Source organism: Emydura macquarii, unplaced genomic scaffold, assembly GCF_026122565.2.
Source record: "Emydura macquarii macquarii isolate MOO-44397 ecotype Brisbane River unplaced genomic scaffold, CSIRO-AGI_Emac_v2 contig_3219, whole genome shotgun sequence".
NCBI lineage: Eukaryota > Metazoa > Chordata > Testudines > Chelidae > Emydura > Emydura macquarii.
In genome coordinates, this window is record NW_027133356.1 from 82,110 (window position 1) to 100,278 (window position 18,169).

The window sequence follows — 18,169 nt, forward strand, 5'->3', positions numbered from 1 at the left end:
GTAGAGGGGTAAGGGGGCGTGTCTCCCCGTTGCCCCGCCCTCCCGTCCTCGCCCGGCCCGGGGCGGGTACTTGGCGGGGGGAGCGCGCGCGCAGGCCGCCCTCGGACTGGGAGACGTGTCGGCGTCGCGCGCAGCTCGGTGCCCGCTCGCGCCATGGGGGAACCGCCGCGCCTGGCCCGGCAGCTGCTGCTGGGCGGCCTGGCCGCCGCCTACGTCGCCGCCTTCGCCTCGCTCTACCTGCAGATACCGGGTACGGGCCGGGCCGGGCCGGGCCGGGCTGAGGGGCGCTGGGCGGCGGGGGGGGGCTCCGGGCTGAGGGGCGGCGGCGAGCGGGCCCCGCGGCGGCCCGGGACTCGCCCTGAGGCGCGCGGGGCGGGGCGGGGCCGGGCTCCAGGCGGGAGTCAGCGGCTCCTTCCCCCGCCCCGGCCGCTGGCTGAGGCCCCGGGAGAGCGGCGGGGCCGGGGTAGGCCGGAGACAGGCTGAACCCGAGTCAGGGCAGGTGCGGGCTGGAGGGAGCCCAGGAGGTGTCCAGTCCTGCCCCTGCTCAGAGCGGGACCAGCCCCAAGTAAACCGTCCCAGCCGGGGCTTGGCCAGGCCGGGCCTTAAAGACCCCCCCAGGTAACCCATTCCAGTGCTGCACCACCCGCCTAGTGACAAACCTTTTCCTAATGTCCGACCTAGACCTGCCCCACTGCAACTGGAGACCGTTGCTCCTTGTTCTGTCACCTGCCACCACCGAGAACAGCCTAGCCCCATCCTCCCTGGAACCCCCTTTCAGGTAGTTAAAGGCTGCTATCAAATCCTCCCTCATTCTTCTCTTCTGCAGACTAAACAAGCCCAGTTCCCTCAGCCTCTCCTCATAAGTCTTGTGCTCCAGCCCCCTCATCATTTTTGTTGCCCTCTGCTGGACTCTCTCCAACTTCTCCACATCCTTTTTGTAGTGGGGGGCCCAAAACTGGACACAATACTCCAAATGCGGCCTCACCAATGCTGAATAGAGGGGAATGATCACTTCCCTCCATCTGCTGGCAATGCTCCTACTAATGCAGCCCAATATGCTGTTAACCTTCTTGACAACCAGGGCACACCCTGTCAGTTAGGACAGACCATGGGGGCTGCAAACACATCTCTAGTGTCTCTGTCATGCAGTCGGGTGCTCTGGCTGCAGGTTCTGAAGATCCTGGTGTCTGCGTTGCTTGCAAACGGAATATAACAACTGGCGGATGATGGTATAAAAAATGGGCCCTCTTTGTCAGTGAGGTCCCAGCTGCTCTGAACCTGTGTATCCCATTGGCAGCTTACCAGTGGGCCACTCTATGGGTGTGAGCTGGAGCCCTTGCTGCCCCATACTGGGGTAAGGTGTCCTTATCCCACCATTTACGCTGCTGTGGCATCTCTGTGCCTGTGGCTGCAGCCTGTGCTCGGGCCCAGGTGCGGTGTCTGTGCCACTCCCTTGGGTAGCGGTTCCTCCCGCTGCTGCCTTCTTCCTGGGGACTCAGAGGAAGCTGCTGCTGCTGCTGCTCTGGTCAGCTGGACCCTCCCTTTGCCCAATGCCTCCAGCCTCTGCTCAACCACTTTTATTTGAGAGCCTTTTCTCTGTTTCCTCCTGTTTTCTGTTTCCTGCCAACTGCTGGCCAGGAGCCAGGCAAGCGGCCAAGTGCTCAGCTGCTCCAAACAGGGCTTTTAATCTCCTTAACTAAAGCCTGTGCTGGGGGAGGGAGGAGTCTTCTCATGTTGGTACCTCTAAATCTGGAGTGGCCCCTAAAATCCACAGGGGGAGGGGATTCCTCCCCCAAGTGAGTCCAGAGCTGTGCGGGGGAGCTGCCACGCTGATCTGGAGAGTGAAAGAAGATGGCTGGGGCACAGTTTGGACCTCTGCCCTTGAAACAGTCATGTCCTGGAAGTCCCCTGCAGGCTGGGAAAGGAGGGGCCACTTTCTCTGCAGAAACTAAGAGGTTTCAAGTCTGTTTAAGGCCTTGAGCACTTCATGGTCTTGACCATGCTGAGTACAGTATGCCTGGGGCCGTACAATAAGTGTAGCCCTCCCCTAGTCCAGGCTGCTATAACCTTGCGTGCTGCTGGTCCCACCAGCATGGCATGTGTCTGACTGCTCTCCTTCAGCTGCTCGGTCTGGGAGCTCCAGATGGATGTTTCCCATGGTATGTTTATGCCCTTTTCCAGCCTCTCCTGGTCCCAGTGCTGCAGTGGGGGGCGGGGATTGAATGTTGCTGTTGCATTTCTGGACCTAGCCATATTCCTCTGATCCTGGGGAGGGTGGAACTCAGTGGGTCTTCCTCGCAGGGCAAACTTTCTCCCCACAAGAACTGGGTGTCCCTTGGACTGCATGTTTCTAGGGGATGGATAGTTACCTGGGGAGGGCGTTGCTGGATGTTAACTTCCTTTCCTGTCCCCTCCCCCCCAGGTCTTTATGGGAAAGATGGCATCCTGCCAGCCCGCAAGATGCTGCGTATCACTGGGAAGGGCTTCTGGGAGCAGCTGCGGGACTCCCCAACACTGCTGTGGCTTGGCCCACGCCTGGGGCTGGACACGGAACTGGGCATGGAGCTGCTGTGCCTACTGGGCGTGCTGATCTCCTTTGGCGCCCTGGTGCTGGAGCCACTGCGGGACAGCCTCGTCTTCCTGCTGCTCTGGGTGCTCTACCTCTCGCTCTACCAGGTATGTGGGTGCTGGGGGTGCATGGGTAGGGGTAGAGACAGTCCCCTGGAGTATGGGGGCAGAGACAGACTTTCCATCTGGGAGGCAAAAAGCTCTGACAGGCACATGGTGGAGTGCTCCTTGGTGCTCTGTTTCTGCCCGTAGCATAGATCCTAATAGAACAAGGGGTTAGCAGAATCCCTGCTCAGGGCAGGGATGTCTCACCTGATCCTCTTCCATACCTTCCCTGCTGTTCTTTAGCTTCTCGCTCTTGAAGACAGCCCAGCTCTCCTGCAAATCTTCTTCCTTCACCACTGCCCAGGGGGATGGGATGGGTGATTGCTGTTCTCTGTAGCAGCTGTTGGTCTTGTCCTGTCAGGTTGAATTCAAATCTCTGTCGCTGTTCCTGGTGGCTCCGTAATGCCCTCCAGTTCCTTCCGGGGCTGAGATTCCCCATATTTGGTCGGTGACCAGTGAGAGAGCTTTGGAGTGGACTCTTGGGAAGTGTGTGTCACATTGTCTCACCTGCTCTGAGTAGGATTTTTACTCCAAACTTAAATGACTTGGGCTAGAAACTGAAATTACACTTGACTTTAAAAAAAAAACAAAAAACGCTTTGGCTTTGATCTCCAAAGCAAGCCAGGTTTGTAGAGAATCACTTCATGGAGCATGCCACCACTAAAGTCAGGATTTTGCACCCAAGCGTAGTGCTGTCTGACTCTTCTAGCATGTTCAGGGTATCTTAATCTGTTGGTGGTGCTTCCAGGCTGTCTGGGCCCAATAGCTCCAGATTGAGAAACGTGAGACGTGAGTCAGGGATGCTGGCAGCTTGTAAGTGTGGTTTCTCTTCCTTTTTACACCAGGGGAATTAAATACAAACTGCTGCACTTGTTGTGTTGCATACCATGAAACCCCGGACACAGGCAGCATGGCTGAGCTAACCCTGTCTGTAACCTTAGCTTTCAGAACGTCCTGGCTATTGAGTGTTTGATATTTTGGCATTAATTAATTACTGCATTAATACTAGTATGTTTCATTTAATTGCTGCTGCTGCTCTCTCTGATCAGAACAGAACTTCTCCCAGCTGCTGAAAGACAGGAGTCATTTCGCAGTCAGAAGTGACTCCTGCAGCGTGGGGTGGGGCAGAGGAGAGCTAGTTGAGTCAGTTTGGGACACTAAGCAGGCCAGCCAGTCAGAATCACTGCATCACAGTTGCGCTTCCTGAATCTGTGCACCCGTAGCAGTCTGGTATCCCCTTGTGCATTAGGCAGTGGGTGCTGACGGCCGGCTGTAGCATTAATGCTGCGCTGTTGTTGTTATAACTTTGCCCCCATGTTGGGCTGTCTAGTCCTGTGCCAGCCTGCTCCCCATTGAGAGCCTCCTGGGCGTGGGGTGGTTCTGCCTGTCCAAAGAGCCCAACTCCAATTCGGCTCCATCTGACCCAAGTCCTCTAATGCCAGCAGCAGCCTTGCCAAACCATCCACCGCTCACAGCAGGACTGCCAGTTGTTGCGGTGGTAGATGCGGAAAGGGGGCCAGTTGGGGAGTCTGTACAGGGGCTGTGAGTCTGCTGCCCCCAGCTGTGCAGAGGGAGTGAAGCCCCCAGGCTGTTGTTTTGTAGCCAGGAAGAGCAAAGGTAAATGGGTGGCCCTCTTTGCTGGGACGATGCAGCCACCTCTGTCTTTGGAACAGCGGCTGCTCCCTTGAAGGAGGGCCTAGGGGAGGGGCTCTCTTGATGGAGTTCTGTCCGCTGGATACAACATCTCAGAGACCCTTTCTGTCCCCGGTGCAGCGACCCCTGGGCTGGGCCAAGCCTTGGGAGGACCATACTCTGTCTGTGCTGGGAGTATTTCCTTCTCCCGCAAGCCCTTCCCTGCACCCGGAACCGAGCCAGCGCCTTTTGTGTGTTGTGCTGCTCTCTGGAGTACGACGCAATCCACAGCTCTCCTCTCCTGGCTTTGGGGATGTTCCACTTGCTGCCTCTTCCCTTTTAAGGGGACATTGGAGAGAAATGCCATTCCTCTTGTGGGAGCCTGCCGGGCTCCTCCCCCTGGAGCAGTGCTCTCAGAGCCTGGTGCTAATCAAGCCCCCTGCATTTCTCGTATAGTGTGGGCATGGCCACAGCTGTGAGTGAGTCAGGAGCTGGCCTCTGGAGTCAGCCCGTTGCACTGTCAGTAGAGATCCTCCTGCCCTGATCCCTAAGCATGCTCAAAGTGTGTGTTGGCGGGCGTGAAAGGCTCATAGCACCAGGACTACAGGCTGCCACAGTGCTGGCTTGCATGGAGCAATTCTCACCTACAAATGCCCTTCAATCCTGACTCGCACCCCCCTGCTATCCCAGCCCTGGGCTCCCGCCAGTTCTGCTGATGCCCCTCAATCCCAGCCTGCAGCCCCCTTGTCCTTTGAGTCTTTGAATCATCATCTGGGTGCCAGGCTTGACCCATACAACTCATCCCACTAGAACTAAATCAGGCCTGAGGCAGAGTCTCCTGAGATGAGGCTGGTGCAGTAGTTCCCATCTTTACCCAGCCTTGCTAGTGTACCTGACCTAGGCATGTCCTTCCTCCCTGCCCCCTCTGACTTTACCCCCTCTCCCCCAGGTGTTGTGCTGGGACTCCTGGCTATGTCACAGTGCCTGGTCTCGGTGCCTGGGGTTGGATTGGGGCCTGTTGCCACAAGGGACCTGGCATTGCTACCTTCATCGTGCCCAGAAGGTGTTTTCTTCACATTAGCCTTTGCACTCTTCTCCCCTCCTGTCTGGTGGGATGGGGAGGACTAGAATGAGAGAGTCGTGATCAGAGCCTCTTTGTGCCTGTCACTCTGTAACACACCCCGGGTCGCCTGATGACACCCTTGTGCTCCCTCTCCACAGGTGGGGCAGGTGTTCCTGTACTTCCAGTGGTAAGTGACTCTGCCCCCTCGCCCTTCTCCCTCCTCTCCCCCTTCCACCTCCCCGATCTGTTCGGGGACACTGCTGTTTGGACATTCAGCCCTCTCCTAGCAGAGCTTGGGAAGGATGGGCCCCAGGTGAGCGGGCTGTGGAAGACCCATCCACATCTGCAGGTGTCCCCGTGCCTTCTCGTGTGGCTGCAGGGTAGCTCTGTAGGGGTTCAGAGAGGCAGGTTTTGTGCTGTGCTGGATCGGTCCAGGGAAGCTTTGCTGAAGCGCAGATAGATCCCTGCTGCCTGGGTAAGGTCATCCTAACTAGATGCACTGGGGGGAGGTGGGGAGGCTATTGTTCTGGGTGTTCCTGGGAACTAGCCAACATGTAAATCATGCTTGGTCAGGTGTGACGGGAACTGGTTCTGGCTGTTACCGCCTGGCCTGTGCTCCTGGGGTGGAGGCAGGCAGCCCTTCTCTTTCGAGGTGGCTGCTGTGTCTAGGTTTGTGGAACTCCTGTTTCCCCATGAGTGCTTGCGGGGGCCATTTAAACAGTTATTGTGGGGAGGGGGCCACAGTTTGTCCTTTTTAAACAAAAAAACAAAACAAAAAACCCATACTCGTAGCATGCTAAAGGCAGGGGAAAGACACTGACTGCACAGTGATACCCGAGACCATTGACGTGGTACAGGAGATCACCTCCCCTCAGGGGCGCGTGGGTGGGGAGGGGTCAGCAGCGAAGCCTGGAGAGGCTGCCCTAGCGCTGGCCACTGCTAGATGCTCCAGAAGGACTCCAGTTTCTGTAGGCTGTTGTGCAGTGGTGGTGGTGCGTGGGGTTGGGTCCCATCGCAGGGACAGTTCACCGCTGGCTGTTCATGGGCAGAGATTGCAGCTCAGCTGTATTGTGCCCGGTGTTGCCTCGGGGGCCTTGGTTGCCATGCAGCCCTGTCTAGTGCCTGGCTGACCCCTGATATGGGTGCTCTGCAGAAGAGGTCTAGGCGGTCTGAGCTCTTGTGCATCCACGGCCGTCCTCAGGCAGGTGGCTAGAAACACTTTGCACCCAGGTGAAGCAGCCTGATCGTGGCCTTTCAGACCTGCCATCTTGGAGGCTGCCAGCCGAAGAGGCATGTTGAGGGAATGTCGGTATGTAGCGTCCACGGGGCTCTGGTCCCTTTGTCTCACGCCTTGTGTGGTGTGCTCCCTGCAGGGACAGCCTCCTGCTGGAGACCGGCTTCTTGGCCGTGCTGGTGGCCCCCCTGCACTTGCTGAAGTGGCGCTCCACGGCCTGGCGTCCCCACGACAGCATCACCTTCTGGCTGATGCGCTGGCTGCTCTTCCGCCTCATGTTCGCCTCAGGGGTGGTGAAGCTGACCAGCCGCTGCCCCACGTGGTGGGGGCTCACAGGTGAGGGGCCGGGTGTGACCACAAGGGTCTGGGCCAACACCCTTGTGGCTGCTGTCACAGCCACGGCCCTTGGAAACACTCTCCTTCCTAGCACTGTCACTTTTCTCCTGAGTGGGTGGGCCAGCCTTAGAGCCTGGATGTGAAAGGGGTTCCTGGCTCCTAGGCCTGTGCTCAGCCCACTCGGCCATGCTGCCTTTCCGAAACACTAGCAGGGTTTCCTCTCCCTGGCCCCAGGCATCATGGCTAATACACTGCTATGCAGCCCCAGTGACCCCTGCGGGCCGCGCTTAATATTGTGAGTGTGTTCCTCTGGTGTCTCTGCACATGCTTTGCTGTACTGTCCATGCACAGCTGTCCCTGTGTGGGCTCCACCCCATGTGGTCCTGGCCTCATCCACGCCCTGATCCACACCCAGTTGTCACCCTACGCTTGCCCCATCTTCTCTGCCCCCTCTCTTTCCCCTCAGCCCTGACTTATCACTACGAGACCCAGTGCATCCCCACGCCGGCCGCCTGGTTCGCCCACCAGCTCCCCGTGTGGTTCCAGAAATTCAGTGTGGTGACCACGTACTTCATCGAGATCGCCGTGCCCCTGCTGTTCTTCTCCCCCATCCGCCGCCTCCGCCTCTTCGCCTTCTACTGCCAGGTACGTCCACAGCCAGCAGGAACTGGAAGTCTCTGCATGGGCCCCTTGGGATAGGAGCAGGATAGAGACTTCAGTGGCCCAGTGCTTGTCCTGTGGGCTGCCCGCTGGGAGGCGTAAGCCCAAATCTCGCTCTTGGGTGTAAGACGTGGGGGACAAGTTAAACGGCGTGTGATGGGAGTGACATCCCAGAGTCTGCTCCCATCATGCATTGCAGGCTCACATGGTCAAGGGCCAGTGACCTTGGACCCTTCAGGGTCTGCCTCCAGAAGGTCTGTTCCTGCCTGGCTCACTGGAGGGGAAGGGCAGCAGAGCCTCCGGGGGAGGGGTGCAGCTTACAAGCAAGATGGGTTCCCTCCCCTTGCAAGGCAGGCAGGGAGGGTCCCCATCATCTCTCCCTTGGACACCTGCCTCTTGAGCCATGATCCTGCCCCTTTAGCTGCTGGTCAGGCTGCTGTTACTCCTCTGGAGTCTCCAAGCCACCTCCTAGGCTGAGTGGCTTGTAGTGCCAATTATTGGGAGCAGGACCCCTTAGTGGAGGCTGTTGAGAGTACAGGCCTTTTTGTACAGGAGCCTCTGCACCTTCCAGTGCAAGGGAGGGGATGTTGGGTGTTTCTCTTGGTGCTTTGGCGCCCCCCCTCCCCCCCCGCACCCCCTCGGGCTCAGGAAGGGAGGTGCTAGGATGCCAGGCCTGCGCTGCATCCTGTGCTGGGGGTGGGGAGGCTAGCTGTGGCTCTGAGTTCCTGCCCTCCCCTGCAGGTCCTGCTCCAGCTGCTGATCCTCATCACTGGCAACTACAACTTCTTCAACCTGCTCACGATCGTCCTGTGCTTCTCGCTGCTGGATGACGAGCACGTGGGGCGATGGCTGGGGCGCAGCAAGAGGAGACCCGCCAGCGGTGAGTCCGTGTGAGTTAGGGCTCCGCTGGGGTCTCCGCTCACGTGGGCTCAAGCTGCGCCACAGAGCGCAGGGTGAGGCAGGTCCCACTCAGGGGGGATGGGGGTGGAGACAGGTCCTGGGGCTGACGCAGGAGTGGCGGAAGGGGAGCCCTTGGCAGGGTTCTCGGTGATCTGTGCCGTGTGCTGTGCCGGGAGCCTGGCCTGATCCCTGTAGCGAGGTGCAGCGCCTTGGTGCAGACAGGAAACCCCGCAGCAGGCTCACCTAGGCTTTTTTAAACTGTCCCGTACTCAACTTTCAGTGGGCTGCAGGTCTAATAGACACGGCTGCATTGTGAAAATATGGGGTGCTGCTGCTGCTGCAGCGCGAGGAGGGATTGTGTGAGAAACACATCGGCTGCGTGAATTTGATAAAAGGCTGGTGAGAGACCAGGTGGGTGAGGTAATGTCTCGTTCACCAACTGAAGTTGGTTCAATAAAAGACAAGCATTTGAGCCCCCCAGAGCACTTTGGGTTAGGAAAGGTGCTCAAGCCTGGACCACAGCGGGAACTTGTACTGGCATAGCTGTGTCTCTCAGGCATATAGAAAAGTCCATACCCCTGAGAAACCTGGCTCCCTCGAGTTAGGTCAACAGGAGAATTCTGCCCGTTGGCATAGGTAGAGTGTGCCCATGCTGCTACAGCAGCGCAGTTTGCGCAGTATTTGTGTAGATATACCCAGGGTTACAAGTAAATACAAGGTGCAACAGATGGTAGCATAAGGGGTTAACTCCTTTGTAAGAGACTAAGGTGCAGTGGCCTGTTAACAGCTGGAGTCCTAGGACAAAGGAGTGTTCATGTGTTACACATCATTGTAATGAGACCTAAAACCAGTGTATCTATTGAGTCCAGGATTTTTAGTGTTGGCAGAGTTTGAATTTAAGCTCCAGGCTAGTCTGTTGAAGGCGTTGTACAGGTTTCCTTTGAGGACAAAGACTGAGAGGTCAGATATGGTGTGATCGCTTTGTGAAACACGTTCGCTGTGGGTGATGGGATGGTCTTGTCGTTTTTTCCTGTGGGAGTTCATTCAAGGACATGGTGATTGTGTTTGTGGCAGTTGATGCCCTGGATGAGGTACGCTGCATGTTGTGATAGGCATATGTAGGACCTTGCGAGGGCAGGGGGGAGTATTGTTCATTGTAGCAGTGAAGATCTGGCTGCAGGTTTTGTATTGGTGGTTCGGGCAGGGACTGGTGCCACTTTGAGTTGGTGCCCTGATCTCTGGGAAACTTACTTCTGTTGATGAGGTTGGTGGCATGTTGGAAGGCTAGAAGAGGGGTTGGGGAAAGGTTTCTTTCGCGATGGGGTTGCCATCCAGTCAGGGTAGTAGTTATTTGATGCCCCGCATGGGTTCCAGTGCAGGGTGTTAGGTGTGTGGTCAGTGGGCTTTTTTCTGGACTGAAGCAGATTATCGTGGGGTATCTGGGTGGCTCGTTTCATGATGTGATCTGCTCCTGTGGTGGAGAGTCCTTGCTTGGTGAAGGCAGTTTTAAGCAGTGTACCCGATTCCTTGGTGTGCCTGGAGTGGCCGCTGGATCTGTGGAGGTGCCTGTTGAAGGATGGGAAGCGTTAACAATGCCAGTCAAACTACCATCACTGGGTTCACAGCTAACAGTTAATTGTGCCATGGCAGCCTGTTGGCTTTTTCCTCGGTGCTATTGTTTCAGGCTCTCATCAGACTCTGGCAGATGGCATTGTGTATCAGTTCCACTCCGTCCTTGTAACATCGCTTGTTTCCCGTCTGCCCTGCAGCCTGGCCTCCCAGCCTGCTGTCTGTCCTCTCCACACTGCTGGAGCTGACTGTCTACGGGTTATTCATCTACTGGAGCATTCAGGACTTCGGCCTGCAGTTCAACTGGGAGAAGAAGCTCATTGAATCCAAAACAGGTGGGGTGCTTCCTCCGCTCACTGCACCGCCCACAGCCGGGTGTCGATGTGCCCTTTGGCTGGCCTCCCAGCTCTTCTGATTCCCCTCTGGGCTTTGCAGCTCAACCAGGAGAGTGACACTGGCAGGACACAGCCTTGAGCTGCTCCTGACCCAGCCAGCATCCTGGCAAGGGCCCCCCTCAGGTCAGGTTCTACTTGGCTGCCCGCCCCTCTTACTCTGCCTGATGGCAGAGGTTGGCCCGTGTCCTGGGGAGTGACTCAGAACGAGCCACCTTGTTGCCAATGGCAGGTTACAACTGCTTGGTGACACTGCTCAGTGCCTCTGGGTCACATGACCTACACTGGTTCCTGGAGGAAGGGGGTGATGTGTGTGGTGCCCCCGCCCCGCCCAGGCACTACTGACTCCTGTGCATTTACCCCTCCTCTCTAGCTTTCACTTACCACGACTTCATCCAGTGGCTGAAGACGGTGACTCTCCCTCTAGTGGGGCTGGGCCTCCTCTCACTGGTCTGGGAGATCCTCTCTGCCATGTACAGGTGAGCAGCTCTTCCCAGGAGAGCCAGGATCGCTGGCCGGGGCAGTCTGCGGCTTGCTGTGGCTTAGAGCCAGGAGGTGGGGGGTTTTGGCAAGTATCGGGTCTCTGCTCTATCTTCCCCTCCTGAAGCCAGGGGAACTGCCCTGAAGATTCAGCGCTGGTGTATTGAGGGGTAGAGCGACGCTGCCAATCCATGCACAGCAATGGTGGCCCAAGAGTATTGGGGGTCTGAGGGAATTGGCACCCCTCAGGTCAGTGGGGCAGACTGTCTGCCAGGGGATCCCTGGATCCCCGGAGCGTGGTCTGCAGCATCACTGCATCCAGGCCAGGAGCCTATTGCTGTAGCCACTGGCTGTCCTGGGAGGGTCCTGCCAGCCTGGCTCATGGGGTAATGAGGCACTGCTGTGCCTGACCCTTCACCCACAGCCTCATGGGCCATATAGGGTCTGTCATCACTGCAGCATGAGCTCGAGTTGTCTGCATTCGACTGGCTCGAGCGAAAGTGGCCACGCTGCAATAGGACATCCGATACTGTTTGCTGTGCCCTGGCCCCGCACATGAGTGCAGGCTTCTGGAGCACTTCCCAGGGTTCCCAGCGCTGTGGTAAGCTGTGCAGCTCTGAAGCGTCTTGCAGGGTATTGTGAGGGCACACGGGGGGCAGGTACTTGAGGGGGAGCTGCACACGAGGAGAGCTAGCCTGCAACACGCTACAGAAGGGTTGTGCTGGCAGTTGGCGAGTCGCGGTAGCTGGAATTTTAGCCTGTACCCCCTGACGGGCCAGCAACTCGAGTGCACAGCCGCAGCACCAGGGGGCTAAGGGCTCTGGGGGTTGGGACTGAAGCTAAACGCCAATTGCGATGACGACAGGCTCTTCGACTCCACTCCAGCGCAGAGCTACGGCTGGCTGCTGGCAAACCCTGGGCTGTCTGGGGCCTGGCTCACCCCAGGTGGGGCAGGGTCTGCAGCCCCTCCCCCAGCTCCGCTCTTCAGTTTGTGCTTCGCTTCCAGGTGTGTGGCAAGTGAGGGTCATAGACCCATCTGCTGACTGACCTGCCCCTCTCCTCCCTCCCTCCCTCCCTCCCAGGTGTGCCTGCATCCGGGGCCATCTCTGGATGCTCTGGGCTACTCTCCAGTGGGCTGTCTTCGCTGCCGCAGCAGCAGGGATGTTTGCCGTCAGCCTGGTAAGCGGGTGGGGTGGGTGTGGGGCAGGGGCCTGTCAGGCCTGCGTGGCCTGGGAAGGGGGGTTAGCTAGTCACTCCCCTTCCATACCTCGGACAGGCCGGGTGGGGTGGTGCCTCCTTGCTGCAGCCCCCCGCTAGGTCGGAAGCCCAGGCTGGTAGAGGACAAGCAGGTGCAGGTTGCTGGGGGCACTTCAGGAAAGGAAAAGGCAGATGAAGACTGATCACCAGCCCCCCAATGTGGAGTGACGCTCTGCCTTGAAGCGCTGGAGCCTTCTGGATCAGCGGCGATGCATTGCGGGGTGTGGGGACGGGGAGACAAGTGTGGTTGGAGCCCTCGGTAATTGGCTTATGCTACTTCACTTGTGAAGCTCTCGCTTCGTTGCAGTCTCAGGCTCTGACTACCGGGCCCAAACCCACCCCCTGAGGCACAAGAGAGGGCAGTGCCAGCTGCCGGGGGGCCGAGTGCACTGGCGATGCAGCAGGGCAGGATGACCTGCACTGGGAACGAAGCTGTGAGCGCTGCCAAGGCTGCAGCCTGGCGGCACTCCCTGCTGGTGAAGCTTGTCTCGAAGGCAGCCTCAAATCCTGGAAGGGCTGCAGGTACTGGAGGGGTGGCTTGGGTCTCAGGAAATGCCACGTCCCATAGCGTGTGGCCAGCCAGGGGCAGCCCCACCCTGGGCAACAGGGAGTCTGGCCAGGTAACATTTTCTGCACGTTGGCTGGCATTCTCCTCTCTGCAGCACTGACCTCACGTGGCTTGGGCTGGGGAAGCGTTGGGCACTGACGGCTGTGGACACCGGCCGGGGTTGCTTTGTGGTCTGAGCTGGGCCGGACCAGAAGCCAGTCTGCTGTGTCCCTGCTGCTGCGTTGCCCCCTCCCCGGTGCCCACTGCAAGGGGTGATGGAGCTGACTGTTCTCTGCTGCCTCCCAGGTGCCCTTCACCTACCTGGAGTACGAGACGAACGGGAAGCTCTGGCCCGGCATCCACCAGATGTTCAGTGCGGTGGACCGCTACCAGGTGGTGAACTCGTACGGGCTCTTCCGCAGGATGACCGGGGTCGGGGGCCGCCCAGAGGTGGTTGTGGAAGGAAGTTACGACAAGGAGAAATGGACGGTAATCCACTGCCGCGCCCTGCAAGTTGCTTCATACCGCTGCTCCAGCTTCTGGCCTGGGGGGATAAGTTGGGGGGGGGGGTCACAGCGACACGCAGGCTGGAGACTGGACTTGTCAGCCCCTTGCAGAGCCAGCCGGCCTTGTTTCTCTGCGGAGGAGCTGGCCGTCCCCAGATCCCAGAGTCTGAGGGGTTTTTCTGGAGTGATGTGCTCTGGAGGTGCAGCTGGGACAGATGGACCAGCTGCTGTCTCCAGTCCTGGCCCCACAGATCCTGAAGGGTTGGCAGTATCCTTTCTTCCTGGGGTCCGGAGATGGGCACTCCTGCTGCAGGCGGAGCGAGGTGCTGTGGGCGCACTGGCTCAGTGCTAGGGGTGCTCTACCGGGTGAGATGTAAAACCCACTCGCTGACCACTTGTGCTTTGAGGCACTGTTGATCCAGAGTGTTCCAGCCCCGTGGTGTGTGGGGTAAGGTAGCAGTTCAGAGGCGCCTTTGCCCCATTCTCCTCTGTCCCTGCAGGAGATAGAGTTCATGTACAAGCCGGGGAACGTCAGCGCTATGCCACCTATGGTAGCCCCACACCAGCCCCGCCTCGACTGGCAGATGTGGTTTGCAGCCCTGGGCCACCACAGTCAGAGCCCCTGGTTCACCAGCTTCGTCTATCGCCTGCTGCAGGGCAAAAAAGAAGGTGAGGGGCCACGCGTGCCCAGCCGCCCTATGTCCCAGGCTGAGCTTGGGGTGGGTGCGCTCCACGCTGCCTGCTCCCCTTCAGAAACCCCCTGTGATCAGCCACCCAGTAAATTCTCAGGGTGCCTGTGGGCAGAGAGCATTACTCTGCCTTGTCGACAGCTAGTCCTGTGAGTGGGCTGCAGGTTGGGTTTCAGGGGCACCGGCAGAGCTGTGTGGGATGGGGAGGAGAGAGCCCCGGCCGGGAGAGCAGAGGGGCTATGGGTTGGGGTTGAAGGGCACCGGCAGAGCTGGGGCTAGGAAGCCCTGGGCTGGGAAAACGGGGGGCTGTGGGTTGGGATTGAGGGACATAGAGCTGTGGGGGTGGAGGGGAAGGAAGCCCAGGGCTGGGAGAGCAGGGACTGAGGGACGTGAGCAGACACCACTCCCTGCATGCCTCAGATGGGCCAGCTCTGAGTCCCTGGCTGCTTTCCTGCCCCCAGTGCCATGCAGTGCTGCCGGAGCATGATGTGCTGAGGCAGGCCCAGCCCTGGGCGTGCCCAAACCTGGAAAGCCACGCTCCACCGCATGGCGGCAAGGGGCCTCCCAGTGCGAGCCCAGTAGCTGGGTTGTGGTGGTGGGGCGTGCTGCGCTCTTCCTCCTACTGGGGTCCCCACAGCAACAGGGCAGGGATAACTGTCCCATGCATCTTGCGGGGAGGTCACGCCCGTTGGCGTGCTTGGCTCAGGCTGAAGTAGATGCTGCTGCATTGGCGGCTCTGGAGCCATGGCCTTCAAGCTTCTCTCTGCAGCCCGGAGGGCTGAGCCCTAATGTGAGAGCCCATGGCCCTGGTGCCCGGCGGTAGTGCAGCGGGGCAAGCGGACCAGCCTGCGGGAGGGGCGTGCCAGGGCCCTGTGCTAACACCTCTGTTCCTGGCAGTGATCCACCTGGTACAGGTTGATGAGACTAAATACCCATTCAGCTCGCAGCCGCCTGCCTACATCCGAGCCCAGCTCTACAAGTACTGGTTCACGGAGAGCACCAAGGACGGGTGAGTGACGCCAGCCACCTTTGCCGCCCGCCTCCATCGGACACAGGGGAGCGGGCATGAGTCACTGTCCCCTGGGCTCGCTGGGAGCTGTGTACCCTGCGTACTCCCATGGTGTTAACATAGTGATCTGGATAGAGGGTGAGCCATGGGGAAGCAGAGCTTGCGGACGCACTGTTCTTTAGGTTAGTCAGGACCGGTGAGGACTGTGAGGATCTCTAGAGACCCAGCCAAGCCAGGGGAACCGACAAGACAAGAGCCAGTGAAATTCAGTGTTAAATGCCAAGTGAATGCGCGCTGGAGGGAAACGTTTAACCCCTTAACGATCAGACCCTGAGACGGAGCTGGTGACAGCGTCTATGCAGGGCAGCTGCGGTCAGAGAAGCTGTTAGGACGTGTGAGGAATGGGGTGTGACTAATACAGAGCTGGGCAAATACTGACACCCCTCCTGTGTGGAGCGGGGAGAGACTCCTAGCCACTCTGACTGCATAGCCTCCCAGCCCAGCTTCTGCTGGAGGAAATAGCCTGGTCCTGACCCGTTAACCCCGCAGTTCAGGGCAGGGCCTGCTGTGCTGTAAGAGCAGCTCTGAAAGGGTGGGAGTGCGGACCGTGCCTTCTGCTCCACCTGGCTGATCTGAGCAACTCCTGCCTCTTCTCCCTTCCCTGCAGGGGCTTCCCGCGCCAGTGGTGGCGGCGGCAGCAGGTGGAGGAGTTCTACCCCACGGTGTTCCTGGGAGATCCCAATCTGGAGGCCCTGCTCAGTCAGCACGGGTTGAAGGTAGGACTGGGCTGTGGGCCATGCGGGGCCTTGTCTGCATCCTGGATGTTTCCAGTGGGAACCACACCGCAGCCCTCCCTGTTCTGGGGTTGAATTGCAACATCGTCCCCCCCCCCCCGACACTCCCCTTGTACGTCTGCCATGGGAGCTCCTCTGAGCAGCATAGCCCCACGTGGGGACGGGGTATTTCGTGGCCCTGTGCTGAGACCCAGCACTCTGCACTGCACCTCATCGAAGTGGTGATGGAGGAATTGATTCCACAGAGGTTTGTCTGGAGGGGGAGGATGCCCAGGACTCAGTCAGCCCAGCTCTGTGACTGCATCTGTGCTCATCTCTTCCTCTCCCTGCAGGATAAGGCGCCCCTGAAGCGTCCTGCGGATGGCTTCCTGCCCGCAGCCCTGCGGCTCATCCGGGAACTGAGCCTCCCCTACACGGGCCCTGTTGTGGTGTGGTCACTCTACATCACCGCGGCCACTATCTGCCTCCTGCGGGCACTGGGCAGCAGGACGCCAGGCAGCGCCCCCAGCAGCCGGCACAAAGGCCCCAAGCGGCCTGAGGTGGCAGAGGGAGACGGGGACCACGCAGGCAGCGAGAAGAACGGACAGGTGAGGAAGAAGGAGGCCGAGGAGAAGGCCGAGGGCAGAGGCCGAGGGGCCGGCGATGTCCCTGCCGACAGCTTCCGGAGTGCCAAGAAGAAGAAGTAGCCCCTGGAGGTGCCAGCCCTAGAGCCCCTGTCTTCCAGGCACTGACTGATACCATCTCCGCTCTGAACTGTCTCTGGGTTTGCCGCTCTCGCCTTGCCTGGCTCCCAGCGCTCCTGTCACCATAGCCAGTGGCAAATGGATCTTGTCTCTGCTCTGGCCACAGATATCATGGGGGGGGGGGGCCTTGGTTATCAGCCCCCACCCCCTTTGGCTCCATGTTGGGCTGGGTTTTCTCCCCCCAGGATCTGAGCTGCCTGCTCCCCCCTCCCCAGCTCAGGACAGGCATGGCATGTTGCTCATGCCCCCAATCTGCCCAAGGAGAGGCCATGCCCTGGCCTTCCCCTCCTCCGCCGGGGGGGCAACAGCCATCATCCTTTCCCCTTAGGGCTGCAGTCTCTGGACACTGACGTGCTCAGTCCCCTTCCTTCCCTGCTGCCTGCTCCTGGCCCCTCGTTCCCCCCCCCTCCCCCCCCCCCCGAGTGCCATGACTCCTGAAAGCGGCTACTGCTGCTGAACATTGGCCTTGTGCCCACAAAGCCGGCCCTGCTGCTGAGAAGAGGGCAGGGGTTGGGCTGCTAGGGGCAGGAGTCCCTGCAGCAGCCCTGGGCCAAGAAGCCCCACCATCTCCTCTGTGGCCAGTGGCTCTTGGGACTGAATTGCCACCGACCTGGCAGCTCTCCAGCTCCTAGGGGGGCCAGGAAACGGGGCAGGGTGGGAATCCTGGATCTCGTCACAGCGCTGCCTGTAGGGAAGGAGCCCTGGCCCAGCTTGTGGGAGCTGCAGGCTCACGCCAGCCCTTCTCCTCATGCTGAGGGACAGCAGTGACATGCTCATGGGGCGCTCTGCCTCCTGTACGCAAACTGCATCCTGTCCTTTCACTGCTGCCTTAACTCTGCCCCCTCCTGTCCCAGCCTCCTAGGGGCCAGAGCTGCGGCGCTTGCCCTGGCTTGCTGGGGGATCCCACAGCCGTGCGCGGCGCAGTCGGGATCAGGTGCTCTTGCTTTCCCTGGCCCTCCCTTGGGGGCCAGGCCTGGATGGAACCTGCTTCCTGGCACCTGTTAGTGGAGCGGAGACGTTTCCTGTAACTTTCTAAATAAAGCCTTTGACATTCCAGCCCCGTGTCCCGTCCTGGGCAGGGGAGGGGTTAGCCCATGTTGGGAGGCAGGTAGGGCAGGGCTGCCGATTCCTGCCAGGCTGTAAGACTAAACCCCAAGAGCCGTGGGGTGTGCATGCTTCCCTCCCCTCTTCTGATCCTGGGGGTGCTGCAGCGAGGGTGCCCGGCTCAGGCTGGTCTGTGCTGCGAGCTGGGGCAGCAGCATTTCTGTCTCCGACACCCCTCCACCGCACGCCGGCCCGGCAGAGCTGCCTGCCGGTTAGTGCGAGGGCTGGAGTCAGCTCAGCTTTTGTGACCCCTGCTGGTCTGAGGCTGATCCCCCTCTGGGGCAGTAGCTGTGCCATGAACCTGCTGCCCCTTCCAGCCCAGAATCTCTTATCCCAGAGCTTCATTGCCCTGTGGCTGTAGGGTCTGTTCTATCGGTGTCTGTCAGGCCCAAATCCTACTGTCTGCCTCCTCAGGCCTGCTTGTAGTGCCGGGGAAGGGGCTGGGTGCCTTTTTCTGCAGCCAAGCCACCAGGGCTAGCTGCTTGCATGCCGTTGGGGGGCCCGGCTCCTGGCCAGCTGCAGTTCACTGCCACCGCACCAAGCCAAGCTCTGTGTGCAATGCCCCTGGGAGAGAACAAAGG

At 59.4% G+C, this 18,169-nt stretch overlaps 1 protein-coding gene across 1 annotated transcript; it reads left to right on the top strand.

The window, feature by feature from the left end:
- Window positions 1–107: 107 nt before the first annotated feature.
- Window positions 108–18,147, top strand: LMF2 (lipase maturation factor 2). The gene is made up of 14 exons (XM_067531412.1): window positions 108–250; window positions 2,423–2,676; window positions 5,527–5,555; window positions 6,742–6,938; window positions 7,405–7,583; window positions 8,340–8,478; window positions 10,268–10,402; window positions 10,833–10,938; window positions 12,022–12,118; window positions 13,050–13,232; window positions 13,750–13,918; window positions 14,836–14,947; window positions 15,615–15,723; window positions 16,074–18,147. The coding sequence occupies exons 1-14, from the start codon at window positions 154–156 to the stop codon at window positions 16,425–16,427; spliced, it is 2,160 nt and encodes a 719-aa protein (XP_067387513.1). The 5' UTR covers window positions 108–153; the 3' UTR covers window positions 16,428–18,147.
- The last annotated feature ends 22 nt before the right edge of the window (window positions 18,148–18,169 follow it).